At 41.4% G+C, this 20,163-nt stretch overlaps 1 protein-coding gene across 2 annotated transcripts in view; it reads right to left on the bottom strand.

Moving 5' to 3' along the window:
- Positions 1 to 19,479, bottom strand: part of polrmt (polymerase (RNA) mitochondrial (DNA directed)) — a 49,834-nt gene extending 30,355 nt beyond the window's left edge. The window contains exons 1-10 of one of the 2 annotated variants that reach the window (XM_038716230.1): positions 19,283 to 19,479; positions 18,798 to 18,896; positions 17,558 to 18,402; positions 17,002 to 17,135; positions 10,431 to 10,617; positions 7,428 to 7,577; positions 4,615 to 4,782; positions 3,949 to 4,119; positions 2,179 to 2,418; positions 178 to 963 (exon numbers count right to left, since the gene is read on the bottom strand). In XM_038716230.1, coding sequence (XP_038572158.1) covers positions 178 to 963; positions 2,179 to 2,418; positions 3,949 to 4,119; positions 4,615 to 4,782; positions 7,428 to 7,577; positions 10,431 to 10,617; positions 17,002 to 17,135; positions 17,558 to 18,402; positions 18,798 to 18,896; positions 19,283 to 19,424 — 2,922 coding nt within the window. In that variant the 5' untranslated portion in view covers positions 19,425 to 19,479. The remainder of the gene's footprint in view (positions 1 to 177; positions 964 to 2,178; positions 2,419 to 3,948; positions 4,120 to 4,614; positions 4,783 to 7,427; positions 7,578 to 10,430; positions 10,618 to 17,001; positions 17,136 to 17,557; positions 18,403 to 18,797; positions 18,897 to 19,282) is intronic. The other variant, XM_038716231.1, reaches the window with a different exon arrangement.
- Between the last annotated feature and the right edge of the window lie 684 nt (positions 19,480 to 20,163).

Genomic DNA, 20,163 nt, shown 5'->3' with positions numbered 1-20,163 from the left:
TGCCACTGAGAGAAAAGGGTTATGCTTGACATAACTGTGACACCAACAGTGTTTCTCTGCAAACTGTATGTATAGTGTACATGTATAGTATGTGTATACTAAGGCGTTTTAACAAATCACGATGTATCATGAATGTATAATTGGACTAAACTATAAGAGCAATAAATACAAACTGACATCGAGAGGGTTGTCAGCAGAGTCCAGTACGTCCTCCATGATAGTGTTGGCGTACTCCAGCCGTCCCTGTAGTGAGCTCCTCTTCTTCAATCCTGTCAGATTGACTAAGTGGATCTTTAGCCAGTCCAGACCCTTCGGACCGAGGGGCTTCCCCTCTGCAAACACGAGGACAGCCCGTGTGACATCACTTCCTAGGTGGTTGAAGTACGGAGGGCAGGGGTAGGTACGTCCCCGGAAGTCCATGCTGTGAGGAAACCAGAAGATTTCATCCCGCATATGGTTGGCGATGGAGAGTTTATACAGAGCATCCATACGCAGGCTGTGCATCTCACTGCATTTTTTTTTGGCATTAATCGCCTCCCTCTTCATGTGGGCTTTCTCAGAAGCAGTGTAAGTAGGATCATGAGAGTAGAAGTGGGGTATTTTGGGGGCCTCTGACAGAGGAGGGGGGATGTCTAGCTTATCACTACCCCGATCATTGAAGATGGAGATAATAATATCCAACAGGGGTTTGTTGATCCTCCAGGCACAGTTGCCCAGCTGGTTGAGAGAGTCCAGGACTGCATGGAGGTCCTGGCATTTCTCCAACAACACCTCATGTTGTGTGGCGCCTTCCACTGTGCGCATCAGCTTGGTAGGTGTCAGCAGGTAGGCACCAAACTTGACTGAACTCCAGGGCATGGGAGGGCATAGCATCGGCATCACATAGGAGTCAAAGGTCAACTTGGTCTCCATGGCCTCCTGCTGCATCTGAATCAGGATAGGGTGGGGTTTGATGAAGCCAACCTGGTGGGTGAAACATCACAAGAAATGCAATTAGAAATCTTATGATAGGAAACTGTAGCTTCCTAAACCTCACCGCTAAACACGTTTGTCCCATTTTCATTTTTATTAAACGTGGTCATTGAAATGTTGCTTACAGCATGTAGGAAGTTCCACATTGCGGATGATCTGGTGGAATTATTTATGTAAAACCCTGGTCAGGACTCAGGGTAGCAGACCCAGCAGGCAGGGATGAAGTTTTTCCCTGGCTGTCACTTTGATGTGAGGTTATCCCGGACATAAAGATCATCATAAAAAAATTTAAAAAATAAGTAGAAAGTAAGCTGACATAAAATTAAAACACCTCAACATTGCTGGCATGAGTCAGACTGCCATGCTGTGCTGTAAAATCATTAGGATGCTCCCCTGATGGGCTAACCTCCAAAAGGAGAGAAAGACAGGGGAGGGGCAGAATAACCACTGTCAACGTGCATCAAGTTCCAAAAAGTCCACAACTCTCTCCCTCTCTTTCTGCCTCTCTCCCCTGACACGGTCGGCCCACCATCCTGCAGGGTCCCATGGCAGTAAATCAGTCAACCAATTAAGGGGACACTAAATAAGGGGATAGGCCTGGAACCTATTCATCTTACTCAACTGTTCCCCGCACCAATTCACACAAGTGGGAAATGGTTTTATAATTCACACTCTTTGGAGCTTCACACTGGATGGGTGGGTGTACACGGCAACAGGCTCTAGTGAGTCTTTTTGTCCAAAGTGAAGGTCAAGTGTTTTTCCAGGTATTTTCTTTTGTTTATGCACCACTATGGTTCTTGCCTTCCTGGTGAAAATGTCAACTCTACAACTACTAGCACTCTGCCTGGTATGTCTTAATCAGACTAATTGTCTATCACAGTGAATATGAATTTGATTTGACTGATGGGTTCTCATAATGAACAGGTCACTGAGTTTTATTTTTAAACCGTTTCACATTTTTTTCCTCACAATGTTAGTTTGCAGGAGATCCTTTTAAGTGTAATCCCTGACCATTTTTCTGCATAAATCTCAGTTGAAAGGATATTCTTTTTGGAATGGGTTAATGCTCGTGAATCCTGTTACCAGGTTATCAAAGCTCTGTCTATTTGAATTTAGACCACTTTAGCATGATCGCTACCAACTCCTTTGATATACCTGTGGAAAAGACAGAGTGAGCACTTGGAAAGATGTGGCCATCTACTGTACCTGCCGTGTGCTACGGAAGGTGTACATGTGGTAGAGGATGGGGATGAGCTTCCTGTCGAAAGCTGGATTCAGGATGTCACTGTTAATTTTAAGGTTCTTGACCATCATATCGACCATGTAAGTGCCCAGCTCCAGGGTTACTATGTATGGCCAATGGGTCTCTCCTCCCTGTAGCGTGGGTCCTGAACTCTGCTCCGCCTCAAGCTTACACCACTGCTCCCTGGGAAGGAGGTTGTGCACCTAGGGGGAGAAAAGTGGAAGTGGGCTGTTTTCAACGAGTAAGGACAGAGAATGATTATATTAATATCTCTTGCAAAACACTAAGAAATTGCAAGTCTTCACAAGCTACAGTGTTTGGGAGGCATGTCAACATGTGTGAGAGACCCCAAGATCTTAAACAGGAACTTATTTTGTGATCTCATCAAAAGCATGTTTCATGGCAGCATGAAGATGTAAATATGTAATGTGAGAACTAAAGACGCACCGATCAAATACTGATATCGTATATCAGCCCGATACTGACGGTACTATCGGTGACAAAATGCCAAATCTGGGGCTGATCTATTTAATTCAATTCATTGCGTTGGTTGCTGTCTAGCTTTGTTGGCTAGCTTGCCATCCAAGTTTAAGCAACATTATGCTGCTGCTGGAGAAGAGCGATGGGGTTATCGAGCCAGAGTCATACATTACTGGGCTCAGCAGCCTCTTTAAACGTAACGCTAACTACTGGCAGAGGCAAATAGACAGAAGAGGACATTGACGGAAGAAGCTTGAAAATGAGAGCTACCAAGACAAGAGCTTTGTGAAATAAAAAGCTGCAAGACAAACGCTGGCATTCTTTCTTTGTAGACAGTTGGCCTAGTAAGTAATATTGCTCTGTCTTGAGTTGTCGCACTTGCTTGATGTTTGGCTGTGTTAGCAAAGTAGTCAGCTTGCTAATGTTTCATCGTGATGTAATCATAACAAATGCACGTGTACAGCTCTCCTTATTTATGACAGCGGTGAATAAGACTTTATTAATTATAAGAAAATGCATGAGGTGCCAAATCTTACACATGATGAATGATTCCCAGTGTCTTCCTTACAGTGAGAAATACAGTTTTCATTTTACATTGATATCGGATTGGTACTCGGCCTTGGCCAATATCCAAAGCCCAGGCATTGGTATCATATCGGGACTGAAAATGTCCTATCAGTGCATCTCTAGAGAGGACTCAGACAAGTAGGTAAGAAGTTGGATTATGTTTTTGTGTCAGAACAACAACAAAAAAACACTAATAGGCATCATTTTAACTACAAAGGCTGCATGTAAAATAGCTTGTATAAAACAAACACCTTAACTAACTTGTGTATCTTGCCACTGCAGTATAATGAGCTATTGCTTATTATAGTCGTGATGAAATTAGTGTTTTCCCTTAGCTCATTGCTACAGGAGCTGTAGTAATGAGCTGCAATGTCCTTCAGTTTGCACCTTTACTGGCTATGCAGTGTTTACTGTACAGTACAGTACATATAGTGTGTCTAGATTTTATAACTACAATGCTAAAAAATGTTTTCTTAAGTATTACGGCATCACGCAACGTTGATGTGGATTGTCAACAAATATGTTATGTTTAATTACTAATTTTAACATTTTGATTAGTCATGACATACACCCAAATAAAAAAACAAGTCTGGCTCTCAGCTTTTGTTGCTCTGTTGTGCAGTTAAACTAAAAGGAGATACATTTCCTTTTGCGAAAAATAATCTGGAGCATGATGATTTCTCTACCTTAGTATCTTTGGCCAGCAGCTCTGTGTAAGCGGTGTAAATGTTGCCCAACTTTTCCACTGTCTGATTTTGGTATTTCTGTCTCACGGAGTACTTGGTGTGGACCCTGTTGCCGAGATCTCTGGCTAAAATCTTCAGTGACTCTCCGCTGGGAGGCAGGTTGGCGACACTCTGGACAAGAGTAGGACACGTTTCGAAAGGTCAAACAGAAGAAAACATTTATGACAATTCTGTTACAAAAGGCAGATCAGTTGGCAGACCAGATTCAGTTTAATGAAAAAGCAACAGAAGGGAAAATCAAAGTGAAAATGACTTGACATCACATCCTTTGTATTTGTCTACGTTGGAAGCAAAGATATGTGATCAAAGCATGCTCTCCTTTGCTGCCAAAGATGAAGCCTGATGCTTTAACAGCAGGCTGTCACCGTCACAGCTACTTGATTTGTGTTTTGTGGTTTCCCAGATTGGTCGTATTGCACAACAGCAGTGTCGAGAAAACAAAGGAGCGTAACAGTGACATCACTACACATCTTTTTTATACAGCTGTAGTAAAGTGAAGGTACTGTCAATCAAATCTCTTTGACTCAAACACTGACCAGTCTTTGTTAAATATTAGACTCCTGGCATTTCTTTGAGCCGTAAACTGGGTCAGATGGTTTGTATTACCTGTATCATGATGTCAACATACTCGCTATCCTCCAGCACACAGAGGTAGGGATAAAGGTTAAGTCTGTAGTCCTTGGTGTTGGTGTTAGCCAGGATCATCTTGCTCTCCCTCAGAGCCTGGAGGAGGATCTTCTGCCAATGTGCCCGCTGATCCGTCAGCAGCTCCCTCTGAAAGGACAACACGACTGGAGGTCATCCATCTCATGAGAGTGACTGCCAGCAGGAAACCCTTACAGAATGTGTCAAATAAAACGCTGCAGCAATCCTTTTTTTAATCACATGCCGCATGAACCAAATGGAAAGTCATTATAAATTGTGAAGCAGAAGATGGGGCCACCTCTCAGTGGACACAAGGTATTGTGCAACATGAGTGTGCATTCTATTTGATGGTTAGGCTTGTTTGGCTGAGACACATCCAGACGACAGGGAAAAAACAGACTGTCCTTACGAGAGTAACTCAACTGGGGCACTGACATATTCATCTCAGAATTAAACTGGAAGGAGCACAACCTATTTTCCTTCCAACCATTAAAAAGGTTTGCAGTTGGGATGTATACAAGGTATCACTGATAAATCATCCTTCATCATTTACATTCCAGTAGACTGAAGCTGAAAGGAATAGCTTGGCATTTTTTAAATACTGTCCACTCAGTATTTGCTTTCTTGAAGAGAGTTGGATGAAAAGACTGAGAGCAAGTAGCTCAGCTTAGCTTAGCTTAGCACAAAGACTGAAAACAAAAGGAAACTGCAAGCCTGGCTCACTAATTGAAGGTGGGGTATGCAAGTCTAATCAAATACACATCTTTTGGTCAAATTCAGTGAATATCCCCTCAGGGTCCATTAGCTGTCCGTTCTGTCTGGTGTTTGTACACAGCTCTGGCTCTCTAAATGGGAAACAAACACTACTGAAAGCATTCCAGCCATTATTTGAGTGTCACGTAACGTTAAATGACTTGCCCACGGACATTCAGCTTGATTTCTAGTTTGCCAAGACATGCTGTTGTTATGATGTTAGCTATAGTAGCAGGAGAGTTGTGAGTATCTAGAGAGTCTGATGCTGGCTCTGAGACAATCTCGTCCTCTCTGCATGTTAGCTTTTTAGCAGGTTACATGACTTGCTGTGTCACTTGTCAGAATCGCATTTCCCACTTTTAACATGTTAAATCTTTGTTGTGGTTATGTGGACAAAGCCAGTGTTTCCTTCTGCTTCCAGTTATTATGCTAAGCTAAGTTAATCGCCTGCTGGCTATAGCTTCATATTCAGCATACAGACATGAGAGTGGTATTGATCTTTTAATGTAACTCTTGGCAATAAAGTTAACAGGTGCATTTCTAAAAATGTCAAAATACTCCTTTAACAAGAAAGCAAAACATTTCTTTTACATAAAGTGTTAATGTTTTAAATCATCCACCAGACGATGTGGCTATTTCTCTTAACTCTACTATAGCTAAAAAAATAATTATAGCGCACCAAAAAAGTAATGTGGTAAGTACTGCTGAAGCAAGTGCTTGTTCTGGCTGCAGGCTTAATTAAATATTTAATATTCATAACCCATTAGAGAAACATATGCATCACAATGTGAGAACGCATAACAGTACTGGGTTAGCTGGCTGTCCAATTTAAAATGAAAAAGGAAGATAATCAATAATGCTAAAATATACTAAGGTCTCTTTCTTCATTGTCCTTAACCTTTATCACAGTTAAGAACTCTTTATGTAACTTTACAGGGCTAGAGTTCACCAATACACAATGGAAATGTAATTGCCTCAGTGCTAGCTTAAATATTATTGATTTTCCCAACTGACATTGAAAGGAGTCACTGAACCATACAAAATGAGAATCTGTAGATGGGTAAGCAGTTTTGTTCATGTATGTACATGTGCAGGTGGTTGTGTTAATATGTGTGTGCATCACTGTGTATGAGTGTGTGTGTGTTAAATGTTCATTCTTCAGTTGAAGAGTTTTACTCAGTCTGACTGAAGCAGAGACACAGTCTGGATTGTGGATGGAGAGGTGACTCTGCGTTTTCTCTAGAGGCCTCCATTACAATACATTATTATTCTGCCTTGCCTGTCTGTAAATGCTTCCTGACCACCAGGGACTCTCAGCCTGCTCGCTTCCCACGTAGCCCATCTGCACAGGCAGACGAGCCAGGACGGACTGTAAATGCCACAGTTGGAAAGAAGGCACACCACGGGAATATAATGTTTCTTCTTCTAACCTGTCAGACCTAAATGCATATCATTTCAAAGTTTATACGAGAGGAAGAAGAGAAACGTTACTCATAGGACAAAATGGGTACCCTTAGACAAAAAACATATTTTAAATGCCAATACATCACCTCTACGTAAATGGTGTTACATTAGTATAATTACTCTAAACAAACCAGGCTACTGCCAAGATAAATGCTCCCACTACGCTCTGCATCTTGTGAGCCACATTAGATTTTTCAGGAAATCAGCAGGATTTTTCACAGTTTCAAGAGGCAAAATTACAGCACAAAACAGGAAGATACTCCTACAGGACACAATTAATCTGACTCTAACATACTGATGTTTATACCTCTAGTATGCTTAAGGATTTTAGGTTGGGTATAGATTGTCCAGACTGAACACCAAACCACCTACAATTAATTACATTAACTCCACTTCATAACACACAGCTTTTGAAAGTTGTTGCAGATTTTTTAGCAACCCAGAACTCTAAATAGACATTTCTAGCCATCTCAATGCAATACAACAACACAATTCACTAGTTTATTGAGAGAGTGCGATGAAGATCAAGGGAGGCAACAGGTGTTTGTTTTTTTTACCATTTTGGCCATGTTTTTAGTGACGGGCTTGGAGGCCTCCACAGAGTCGATTGTGACAGTGCAGGCCTGTTCCATGCTGAGCTGATGTTTGAAACGCTCCTCCAGCTCCTCCTGTGTGAAGTCCAGTTTCGGATACTGGTGGTCTGCCCTCTAAAACAAACAAACAAAAACACAAACACACACACACAGGAGACAAAGAACCACAGAAATAATGATTGCTTCCTACTGTATGACATTAAGAGATGTTTTTGCCCTGTGTTTAACCTCTCAATTTGTCAGATTGTCTGGCCCTGACCTTTATTGTAAGCAACACTAACCTACATAAATGTAACCATTTGATTTCTGGAAGTTGCTAGTACACATCTAGGGGATTAGCTTTGCCTGAGAGGATCAATTCAGGTCAAGAATCAAAGAGAGTGAGCAAAGGCTAAGTCATCAGACCATCTCAGTCTGCTGACAACAGAGTGTTAAACCGACTTTTAACCTGACACACATCGGCTCGGTATTGCTAGAAAGTAAACAAAGAGTGAAATTAAATAGCAGGTTTAGAGACATGCAGCTTGGATAGTGAGTTAGAGGGCTGATGGTTTACGTCCCTGGTACTTACAGCAGCTGTGGATGAGTATAAAAATGCATGTGCTGAAATAAATCCAGCAAACAAAATGGTATGCTAGGGACAATAGTGATTATAAATAGCCTGAACTGAATTGCTGTGTGTAAATCACCCCCCTCACAATCGAAACGCCTCACTAACAGACCCCTAATACGCTGCTCCTTACATCTTACCAGCTAGGTGACCAACTAAGCAACAGACTTTTCACACAAATGTCTTAAAAGGAAAAAAAAGTGCTTTAAAAGTCAGTTATTCTTTATAGAGAAAGTGACCTTGCCAAGGCAATAAAAACCATACGTAATTATCTGTGCACATGGTAGAAAGGTTGTAGGCACGATTGGCTGTAGCAGAGCAGTAATAACATTTATTAGCTCATAGACAGCCGACAAGATAGACTGTAAATCAAGCCTGAGAGATGTAGCATGGACAGCAGCCAGAGCAAAGCTTAAGGTAGTGTGGTACACATATTGCTCGCCAGACATCTCTTACATTATAGCTCATATTACAACTTCGCAACAGTAAATGAGCAGAGAAGCAAACACCTCATTATTAGTAGACCGGGGTGAAATCAATAGATAGCTAAAGGAGTGAAAAATGTGCTGGCATGATAGTTTTGAAAACACAAACTTTAGGTTTACAAAGCCTTCTGGTTTGCAAAGAAAAAAATAAATCTCTAAAGAAAGTACAGCTGTGTGATCTTATTTGAATACTGAATGAATGAATTCCAATTTCCAAACCTATAACAGTGTGTTTCCTTCTTGTCCCCACTGTGTCAAGCACACAATGCATTCAACGGATGGATTAACAAGATCTGACCAGGAGAGATGAGGAGTCTAAAAACTACTTTCAGTATTACGAAGAAAGCAAAATGAAATGTTTTGACAAAATGAGCGCGCACACACACACACACACACACACACATACATATAGGCCAGTTTCCAGATGAAAATAATAATCAAATGATACCATGCGATCTCTGATGACAAGTTGAAACTAGATCAAACTGCATTTTGTACGAGCATCAACCTAATCAAAATTCCATCTCACAAACAATCAACAAACAATATTCTAATTAGATTATGTGTCTGCTGCTAACACTGATTCAAAATCCTCCGGAGACCATCCAGTCTGCTCCTCTGTTATCTAGTGGACCAGTTATTTGGACAGCCTTTCACTCATTAAAACCAACCTGCCAAAAAGTCACAGTCATAGTCAGATAGCCAACCGACAAGTAAGCCAACCTTACAAATGCAATCAGAGGCAATAGTAATGGAACAGTCACATTTGACCTGTTTCACATTTCACCAAGTGGCACAGTTGAACATAAACTCTTAAGATAAAAATACATGACCTGCTGATTGCTAAAATCACACACACACACACACACACACAGGCCAACAATAAGATAAAGTAGACCAAAAATATGTCACTCAGCTGAAGACCAAAGCAAATGTGGAGCAAGGATTGAGGCTAAAAATACTGCAATTGAACAAAAGGCTGTTAATGAATCATGTGAGAATCGGGAGGGGAAGGGAGGTGGGAAAAAAAGGGAGGAGAGGTGAGAGGAGGAGGAGAGGCAGGGAAAGCGGAGGACCCATTAGTAAGCAGAGTTGGCTCACTATAAATAGGCCAGTGCCTGTCTGGCTGTGAAGGGGTGACAATCAAATCTTTCATAGTCACACTGGAGCCTTCTGACAGCTTTCCCAGCGTCTCTGGTGCTTTGACTCTCAAAACATACATAAGCCAAAAAATAACTCTTATCTGTATTTACAGTCACACATACTCTCGATTATCAAGCCCTATGCTAAATACATTTCCTTATCTCATTTCTATAATGTTTTTAGAATGAAATGCATGTATTAGCAAAGAAGCTTACTCTACATCGCATCCTTTTAAAGAAACACAAATATCTGCCATCCCATAATTAACATGTAGTAGTCTCTATCCACTGAGTTTAGTTTAAGATTGAAGCATGAAGACTACCAGCCAACACAGATGTACATTATTTTGGTTATGATGACTTCAGTGATATAAATAGTCATTTTATTTTCTGTGAACCCAAGAAAGAGTCAGGCAGTATAAAGCATGCATCCATTACTGGGACATCAACGTACAATAATAAATTCAACAACCTTTACTTATGAATAATCCTAAAGCCCATGCAAACTAGATCAGGTTTTCTGTACTTTTAAATGCCAATATATTGAATCACAATAACAGTAACCATTTGCAAAATAAAGAGAGATTATAATACTATCAATTTAGTGATAACTGTATATTGCATTATGATTCTATTAAAAGGCTTTCAATAAATAAATATTAATTAAATATTAATAAAGAGGTTTCCAGTCTCAACCTTTTTGTTACAGGTCAAAGCTATCCTCTCATACCTTAATGTAGAAGTCCTGAACCAGCGTTGAGGAGCACTGGCTTGTGGTCGCTTTGAGGCAGGGCTGGTAGTCCGGCCGGGCGATGTGCACGGCCTTTAGTACCATGTCTCTCTCGTCTTGCCGGAACGCGCACCGGCTGAACACGTCGTCCACAGACAGGCCATCCTCCTCCATTTGGCTCAGACACCTGGATAAACAGGGACATGCAGTTGGCCTACCAGATTTATATTTGTCACTGAAACAGGTTTTAACCATGTTATATCTGTGGGGACCTGGGGACACTCATCACAACTAGTGACTCAACAATTATTTTTCCAGATTCTGAGATTTCTGGCTTTTAAATTGTACTAGCTGGAGTTTATTTGGGATACAAACATCATGTCCAGTCACTCCCAAATGACTCATAACAGCTCTATGAGTCAGATTTGCCAGTAGCATAATCAACGGGGCTGTGTTATAGTAGCAGTAAACCGATCTGACAGCATCTGAGAGTTTATTACATCATTGTGACGTGTACTGTGTCTTAACACTTATGTACTTATTGTGCTATGTAATACATACAAGGGATAAAACAGCAGAAATGGTCAATTCTTTGTAATTCATTCCTGACAGGAACATAAGAGAACACAGAAATACACTACAGGATTCCTCGACCACCCATCCCAACTACAGCAGTTATACAGACAAAACTATAGAACGTATTGTCAAAATATAATCTTATGTGCTCGACACAATAAAGTTCTACATTTGTTTATGCTGTGGTCTACTGGAATAATTTTTTTAGTTATGCCCCTCCCTTTATTTTCCATGATACATGCATAGCTGTGTGCCGTTACATTTGTGTATGTGTTTAAGTAGAAAAGTACAAGATGGCTTGTTTCATGATCCGCTATTAGAGTTAGGTCAGTTGTTGATTTGACTGCAACTCAGCTTGTTGTCGTGAGAGGTAGGAAAACAAATGTGTGCGTTTCCATGAAATAGACTATTTTTTTTGTTTATTGCTTGCCATCCAAAATCAATTTTCACACGCAACATCTGTTTAGCAGCCATATTCGAAGTCCCAGATGTTGGTCCTTCTCACCAATAACATGTAATACGTTGCTATTAAAATTCTTAAAAATTAACTGTATCAGGTTAGGTTCTGGTTATTATGATGGAAAAGAAACGGTTCAGAGTTCACAACCTTCTGACCTGCCTGTTGAAGTGGGAATGGGATTAAGATAATTTAACTTGCTGGGCTCCTGATTAATTCCGCCCTGATTGACAGATGCAGAATATAAATTTTAGTATTTGCATTGACAGGCCTTTGTGTCAGACTCAAAGTATAAGTTTAATCCACACAGGTTGGCGCTGACAACGACATCAGTGAAATGTTTATTTAAATAGAATCTCCTAGAGATCTAGAGAGAGCACAGTCTCCATGAGTACTGCAGACTGCAGATAATGCCAATGTGTGGTCCAAGTCCCTGGAATACCAATGAGAGGTGTAATAACATGAATATTCCATAACTCAATTTGGTATATGATACCTAGGAAGGCCTTTGAATTAATATTTTCAGCCTGGTGGATCTTTATTCGTCTGGGATTAGTGAGATTTAGGGGCTAAAGTGATAAATATTTTGTTTGTGTAAATTATTCATGAATTTTGGAATATAATGCTACTAATCTGTAAAGCAGCAGCAGGGAATTCTTTAAAAAATAACATTGTCATATTTGCTGAAACTGTGACTAAATCCTGACAGTAGTACATGAGACACATAATCTGTAAAAACAATCTGATTCTCTGGTTTCCTCCTCCTGCTCCTAATGCCATTTTCCAGAGTCCACTGTTCCTGAGTCAAAACAACCAATCAGAGCCAGGAGTGGTCTCTAATGCAGGGTCACTCACTGCTCGTGCACACACTGCGCAGCCTCTTTCCTCACGCATGCTCTCACTCAGTCAAGCTCAATATCTTCAGCTCGTGGCTTCAGAAGTTTTGCAAACACAATGGTTGAAAAACACCACTAGCGATGAAAGAACTGCCCATCCGTATACAACAGTGTATAGTACAAAACACAGGTGTGATCACATCCCGGCTCCACACAGAAGCATGATGACAAACAGGGAGGAATAACCTTTGAGGGGGGACAATGGTGTCCTAGCCTCTCATCCCCGTTGTTGCAGCTGCCTCTGAAGCCTGGGGCGCAAAGAATACTCCTTACCTGGTTGCTGCCACACATGCTTGACACCATCTAAACCAAATAAGTTTATCTTGGTCTCACCAGACCACAGGACATGGTTCCAGTAATCCATGTCCTTAGTCTGCGTGTTGTGTTCAGCAAACTGTGTGCAGGCTTTCTTGTGCATCATCTTTAGAAGAGGCTTTCTTCTGCGACGACAGCCATGCAGACCACTTTGATTCAGTGTGCAGCGTATGGTCTGACCCCCCCACACATTCAACCAAGCAAAGCTGGCAGCACTCATACGTATATTTCCCAAAGACAACCTCTGGATATGACGCTGAGCATGTGCACTCAACTTTGGTTGACCATAGCGGGCCCTGTTCTAAATAGAACCTGTCCTGTGGAACCTGCCACCATGCTGCAGCTCAGTTTCAGGCTCTTCTTATAGTCTAGGCCATCTTTATGTAAAGCAACCATTCTTTTTTTCAGATCCTCAGTTCTTTGCCATGAGGTGCCATGTTGAACTTCCAGTGACCAGTATGAGGGTGTGAGAGCGATAACACCAAATGTAACACACCTGCTCCCCATTCACACCTGAGACCTTGTAACACTAACAAGTCACATGACACCGCGGAGGGAAAATGGCTAATTGGGCCCAATTTGGACATTTTCACTTAGAGGTGTACTCACTTTTGTTGCCAGCGGTTTAGACATTAATGGCTGTGTGATGTGTTATTTTGAGGGGACAGCAGATTTACACTGTTATACAAGCTGTACACTCACTACTTTACACTGTAGCAAAGTGTCATTTCTTCAGTGTTGTCACATGAAAAGATATAATCAAATATTTACTAAAATGTGAGCGGTGTACTTTTGTGAGATACTGTATATTATTAGCAGTGTATTTCACATTTTGCTCAGTTGCATTTTAGCTTAAGTAGATTACTGAATTGTCGAGTATTGTATGCTAATTGTAAGACCTACAGTTTGAATTATGCACTATATTTTTTCCGCATGTCTTTAAGGCTAAAACATTGTTAGTGCCACACACGGTTTGAGGTATTAGGGCCCTGCCCAACAAAGATCGCCTGAAGGCTACCTTTGGTTGCACTGCTACCCAGAGGTTAACAGCAGAACTACATGACAAAGCCAAGACACAGAAGTGAGGAAAATCCATTTGGCATCAATACAGATAATAATACAGTTCAGCTTCACCCTGCACACCTTTTCCGAAAGATAATTATAAATATCAGCACAATAATTACAATCTGGAGGAAACCGTGGCTCAGCAACCTCCATCCACTTAATTTAACCAGAAGTGAGCAGGCTTCTGCACACGAATGAATAATTACAATGAAGAAAACACAGTATTACAATATTCTTTCATATGTCTATAGTTGAAAGTCATGAAGTGTACGTTTGGAAATATTTCTAAAGCAAGCCAAAGAGGTCAAATTTTTTTTGTATTTTAACTTGTGCCTTGGAGCCTCTTGTGATGCAATGTGCAATTTTGGTAGGAGTAAATGAGAAAGCCTTGAACAAAGAGAGGATTAGTCTGGGTTCTGGCAGTGTGGTCCAGAGGAACAAAGAGAGCAGAGAGGTTGAAAGATAGAGTATAATCAGCCTGGTGACTGCTCTGCTGCACCCTAGGGAGCAAAGAGCACTGGAGGACACAGCACTAACAAAGGGGAAAACTTAATATAAGTGTATGCGCGTGAGTCAGTGTGTGTATGTGCGTGAAAGAGACAGAGGAGAGGGGAACTGATTGGTACACTAAGGGCAAGGAGGCTGCAGGGGAGACTTCAGAGGCGAGAGTGATATTAGGAGAGTACAGCAGCTGGGCCATAATAAAGGGGGGAGACAACACAGCAAAGAAAAAAAATAGGCAGACAAAAAACAAACTGAGTGACAGAGAAAATCATGATAGTGAGGAAGGTAGGAGAAAAGAGAGGCAAAAGACTGAGCAGGAGTGCACCACTGCAGAACAACGATGTCATATGAGCATCAGCTTACAGTGATCGATGGACCAACCAAATACCTACCCCCAACCCTACCGCCCTGCCACCTGTGCCGCTATTGGACCAAGCTGCATAGGATGATGTCCCCGGGGTCCAGGAGGAAAGTATGTTTGACTCTGTGTGTGTGTGTGTGTGTGTGTGTGTGTGTGTGTGTGTGAGTTTTGTGCAGAAGCACTCGACTTGACTGAGGCTGATGAAGCTCTCAAACAACTAATCAAGCCAGCACCAACAAAGGGGAGCGATAACATTTCATCATTTCACTGCAAACTCCAGTTGTAGGAGTGTGATATTTTGCATGGTGTGATTAGACACTAGCTCTTCCCAAGTTCACAAGGTGCCTTCTTCAATGGACACAGTCTATGAAGGACAGACCTTCAGAAGACTGAAGGCCCGGGGCTGAACCTGCACTCCCTTTCCAAATGAGAGAGTCTTACAATATGTCAGAAACACCAAAACTTATGTTGCATTCAGGCAGCTCTTGTTAAATTGTAAAAAACCTCAAAAAGATTATCCAAAAAAATGTAATCCCAGTTTACACTACAAGTTGTGATGTTTAATAACAAATATAAGCGCAAAACAGATACTGGATATTTGAGGGCGATGCAAATATTGATATTTGAGAGTTTCAAATAAAATCAGATACCCAACAACTTTCTTTTTTAACACAAACATTTTTGATAAGGAGATATGTAGGACAGGACATTTCACAGCTGAAAAATTAACCTGTCAGTGCTGTCTGGTGAACAAACGATGTAATGGCGACACCATTTCTAAATGACTACAAACCAATCTATCCAAACTCGCATATTTGTACTGCAATTCATTGTTACTTAACCAATACCTATATACTATGTGTGATAAGCTAAAGTTGGCTGATAACGTAAGCCATGGTGATCAGTCAGGCTCGGCTCAAGTAAACACATCCATTACCTTCCATTTATCTGTAACAGCTTAGGGGCTGTTTAATATGTCCAGCTTTCTAATAAGAACCAAGAGTTCTTGTTAGAAAGCTAGACATATACCTTGAATAGTTTATTTTTAATCAGTCCAGATCATGTGAGTGACACATGATAAATACAACATAGACATATAATATTTACAAAATATATTGGAGTTGACAAGAAACGCCTGAATGCACCACTACACACCTGACCAGAATTCAAGGGATCATTGGATACAATGGCCCACAAAGGACACTGACTCCAAAGTCAGATAGAAAAAAATATATATATTTCTCATCTGCTATCTGAATAGCTTTGGAGCAAGAGAGCCTTGTTTACATGTATTCTTGAAATTGACAGTGAAAGACACGTCGCCTAACCTGGGACAAGGCTCATGTAGCCCATTTCAAAGATGTTCTGTCCTGTAGTTTTTCCTGCTATAATAACTAAACAATGTTAGGCGCCTCAAAAAAAGAAGAAAATTTAATATGAGCCCTGCCTCTGCCTGGGCAGCAGGCCAGCTGATTCTATTGGCTGCCATCAAACAGACACACACACTGTGACACATGTAGTCTTCTGCTGAAGCTGTGAGCTGTGCCCAGTAGGTGTATACTCCATGTGCTACGTGTCATGTAATAAATCAAAGTGTGGGGCTGACACAGTGGCATAACAACTCAATTAATAATACTTAACAGTGATTTGTCAGGATGACCTAGTTACTACTCAGACACAACTGGGCTACTGGCTGTCAAGGCTGTCCTCGATAAACAAGTTGCAAGAACTTGCTAGTTTGTCTGAGCAAAACAATTTTAAGTTAGAATTATTATTACAGAAACCTGCACAACTGACAAAAACTTTAAGAAATGACCGTGTGACGGTGGGTTGCCATGGAAACAATATCCGTGATGAGGGAAAGGGACAGCGTTAGGAACAGTTGTATCTGTCAGCTTAATACAGGAGAGACACTGAACACTGACAGGCACTAAAAATAAAGCATGCCTTAATTTACAATTAATACACAAATCAACCAGACGGTGCGGATGTAGCCATAAGTCTTTTACTGCACTTATATGGGGTGATCTGAAAATAGGGCATTGTGCCTGCCCATATCAAAAGTATGGAGAGATACAGTCAAGGCCCATGCACTATGATGCTGCTGGGATGATTTACCTGTTGCATCTTCAGTCCCACTGTGCTGTAAGTAGTAAATGCCAGAACTCAGAGAGTGCAAAAGTGTAAACCATGAGCATAGCATGACCCCTGCTGGTAAGTCTCTGTATTGCCACAGCTCACCGCACACACTCAAATCTCTGTCCCATGGTCTTACAGCCCTCTTGTTAAATATCAAATGGTACTGAACAAATGTGTTAACTTGTCAAATGCTTCTAGCACAAACACAGCTCTTCATAAATCGCATGTGTGTGTGTGTGTGGGTGTGGGTACATATACCTTGTGACAATCTTTGGCGAGCATTTGGGATTACGGCCCATACTCTCCAGAGCAGCACAGTAGGATCCTAGATTTGGCTTCAGACCAGCCTCTTCTAACAGAATGAACATGCGACCGATCTGGTTTAGCGTGCCCTATAAAGAGAGAGAGAGAGAGAGAGAGAGAGAGAGAGAGAGAGAGAGAGAGAGAGAGAGAGAATGTGTATCTCATTCATATGTAACAAATTCCTAAGTAAGTGCTATCAGTTTTAACCAGCAACAATGCAAGTAATGTAGAAAATACTGTATTTGACTTGTCATCTAGTCAGGTTTCTTGAACCTGTAAATACAAGTGTGACCATTCAACCTACTATATTTAATGTTGTGTTAATATAATTTGTAAAGACATAGCATTAAAGAGCAGTAGCTAAACATGTGCTACTTTCAATACATTTTGACATAAACAAAGAACATTTTTCTGGGACACACAATTACGTTTCCTTATTTTGTCAGAAAAGCCATAGCCAGACCCACATCGGCTCAGTGTTAAACCATAGTGTCTTAGCTGTTGAACTCACCTTCTTGGCCCACACCCTCATCATGATGTTGTAGACGGCTGTTTTCAGATGTTTGCGTCGACTCATAACTCTGTGCTGGCTGAGGAGGAAACAGTGTGCTCTCTGAATTTCACCAGCAAACACACACGCCTCCAGGTAAGAGCGGATGCTCAGCTGGATGTCCGCACATGCAGTTCCTTCACTGTCCTCATGTAGGCATCCTGGGTTACTTGAAGACGTCCACTGGCTTACTTGTTGATTTAGCCTCCTCTCCAGCTCCTCCACCTCCGCCAGCTCTTTCGCCCTGACCTGGGCATCGGTAACAGTCTGCTTTTGGCCCTCTCTACCAGGAAACTGATTTTTGGAGTCCTTTTGTTTCCCTTTAGATACTTTATGTGGCATGGCTACTGTCCCTGCAGCAGTGGGGGAAACATTTGAAGAAACTGCAGCACGAATCTCATCAGACAGTTTCAGACTCAAGGGCGCAGTCTTTTTAGCTGTGGTAGATATAGTTTTATGTGCTGTACCGGGGAACATTGAGCTGCTTTTGCTACCTTTAGATTTGGCTGTAGGTTTCTCCTTGACATTCTTCTGTATTTTCTGCTGGAGGTGCTGCTGTTTCTTGAGTTTGTTTTTCTTCTCCTCAGTTAATTTCTCCATCCAGCGGCTGGGCTGAGATTTAGAAGCTCCTTTAGCAACTGTCTGTCCTGATTTGTGAATGTCAGTTTTCTCCTGAGGTGTGTTTTTGGGACTCTTACCAGATAAAACCCCTCTTCCAGAGGAGGGGGCTTTAACAAATTGCACCTTTGCATGTTGGACATCTAGAATGACATCAGATTGGAGTTGGTGGATCCTGGCCTCAAGCACTGACAGGGAGAAATAGAAAAGGCATCTAACGTCAGTAAATAAAATTACTGACTAGTCCTTTTCAGAGTAATACACTTAGGAGGCTGCAGGCTACAATAGCTGATTAGGCCTAGCAAGCAAAACAAATCTATGACACATACTATAGGAACCAATTCAGGAAAACAAAACTCTGCGTAAGTCAAAGTATATTGCACAATGTTCACACAATTACTGTGATGTGTGGCTCTTCAGGACCTATCAGCATATCTATCTGAAGTCTTGGACAAAACAGTAAAAAAAACACAGTTTGGGTTGGCAGCACACAGAGAAGAAATCCTGACACAGAACGCTGATCCACCACTTGGTACTGAGGGTTAGAAATGTCAATGACAATCTGTCGTCTTCAATAACATACCGTCTAACAACTGAGACTGTTCCAGTACACGTTTCTTTCCATCTTCTGTCTTTGGAATTACAAAAGAAACATTTCTTCTTTGAAGCTGCAAGGGTGTCTCTAAAAAACAACAGTACCATTAGATATTACAATAAATATTGCAGACTAAAATCTTGGGATCATTAGCAGCCCACAGGTTTTTCTTATAGAGTCCCTAGCTGTATTAGTAGCAGTTAAATCATCTGAGGTTACTTCAATGAACAAATGCAACTAAAAGACAGTTCCGATAAGTTAATAACGTTAATCGTTTGACCAAACATACATGAGCGAACCCAGCAATGTGCTTGTCCAACATCACACAAACTATCCGGTAACTCTAGATTAACATGTGAGTAATTGGAATCACACAAGTGTCCTTAAAGAAACTGAGCGAACTTGTCGATTATCCTGTTAACTGTAAGTTATTGGCTGCGATATCTCTGTGAGACAAGACTCCTTCGGCTCACCTGATATTCGTCTGACTGCACCGTTCCGCATCGACACACACAGCTGGCAGCAGTCCGCAAAAGACACTCGACCAGCACAATTTTCAAATAAACTGCGACGAGCCAGACATTTGGCAAAGGCACATACTCTGAGAAGTGACATGTTGACATGTAATAACCGCGTTACTTCTGAACACTAGGCAGCCATCTTAAATGAGACCAAGCTAATCGCGAGGAGCGATCGTCAGGGTTAAGGCACAGTTAGAAGATCGCAGATAGTCAGATCGAGTGTGGCCTCTGAGGGAGCGTTGTGTTTTCCATGTGATAGTCATCTACAGTAGGCTACTGGAGACCTTATCTTTTTTTCACTCAGTAGAGAATGAAGAGATATATGAAATACTTAAGTAGTTCAGCCTTAGCTTTACATTGTTACATATCTTCACGAGAATTTTGATGTCCACTAATATACTAATGACGTGCTTATTGAGGTATTTTTTTTTACTGTACATAGAGATTTCAAGCAATTAAGATCAACAGTAAAACTGAATAATTACCAGTTGTTTAAGTTAGATGGTGCATGATTTTGTACAGTCATTGCAACTTAATAAAATGCACAAAGTTGAATATGGCAACGCCACACACAACTGCCGCGACTTAATGTTCAATGTGACACACACACCAGCTCTTAAAATATATCTACGGTTAAAACGTTTCAACATTCCTCAGAATGTAAAGACAGATAAGCGGTATGAAAACCTTCCAGCTGTGTTTTGCTCTGCCGTTGTTGCTGCAGCGGTCTGTGTGACGGCGGGAGCAGAGGGCTCTGTGAGCGGGCGGCTGGCCGGCCTCACACGCTCCTCCTGCGGGTTGGCACAGGCTTCCCCCGCAGACACTTGCGGAAC

Source organism: Micropterus salmoides, unplaced genomic scaffold, assembly GCF_014851395.1.
Source record: "Micropterus salmoides isolate LMB-PRFRI ecotype aquatic unplaced genomic scaffold, ASM1485139v1 Ms_hic_scaffold_13, whole genome shotgun sequence".
NCBI lineage: Eukaryota > Metazoa > Chordata > Actinopteri > Centrarchiformes > Centrarchidae > Micropterus > Micropterus salmoides.
Note: the sequence above shows the minus strand (reverse complement) of the source record. Positions and strands in the feature narration are given on the sequence as shown.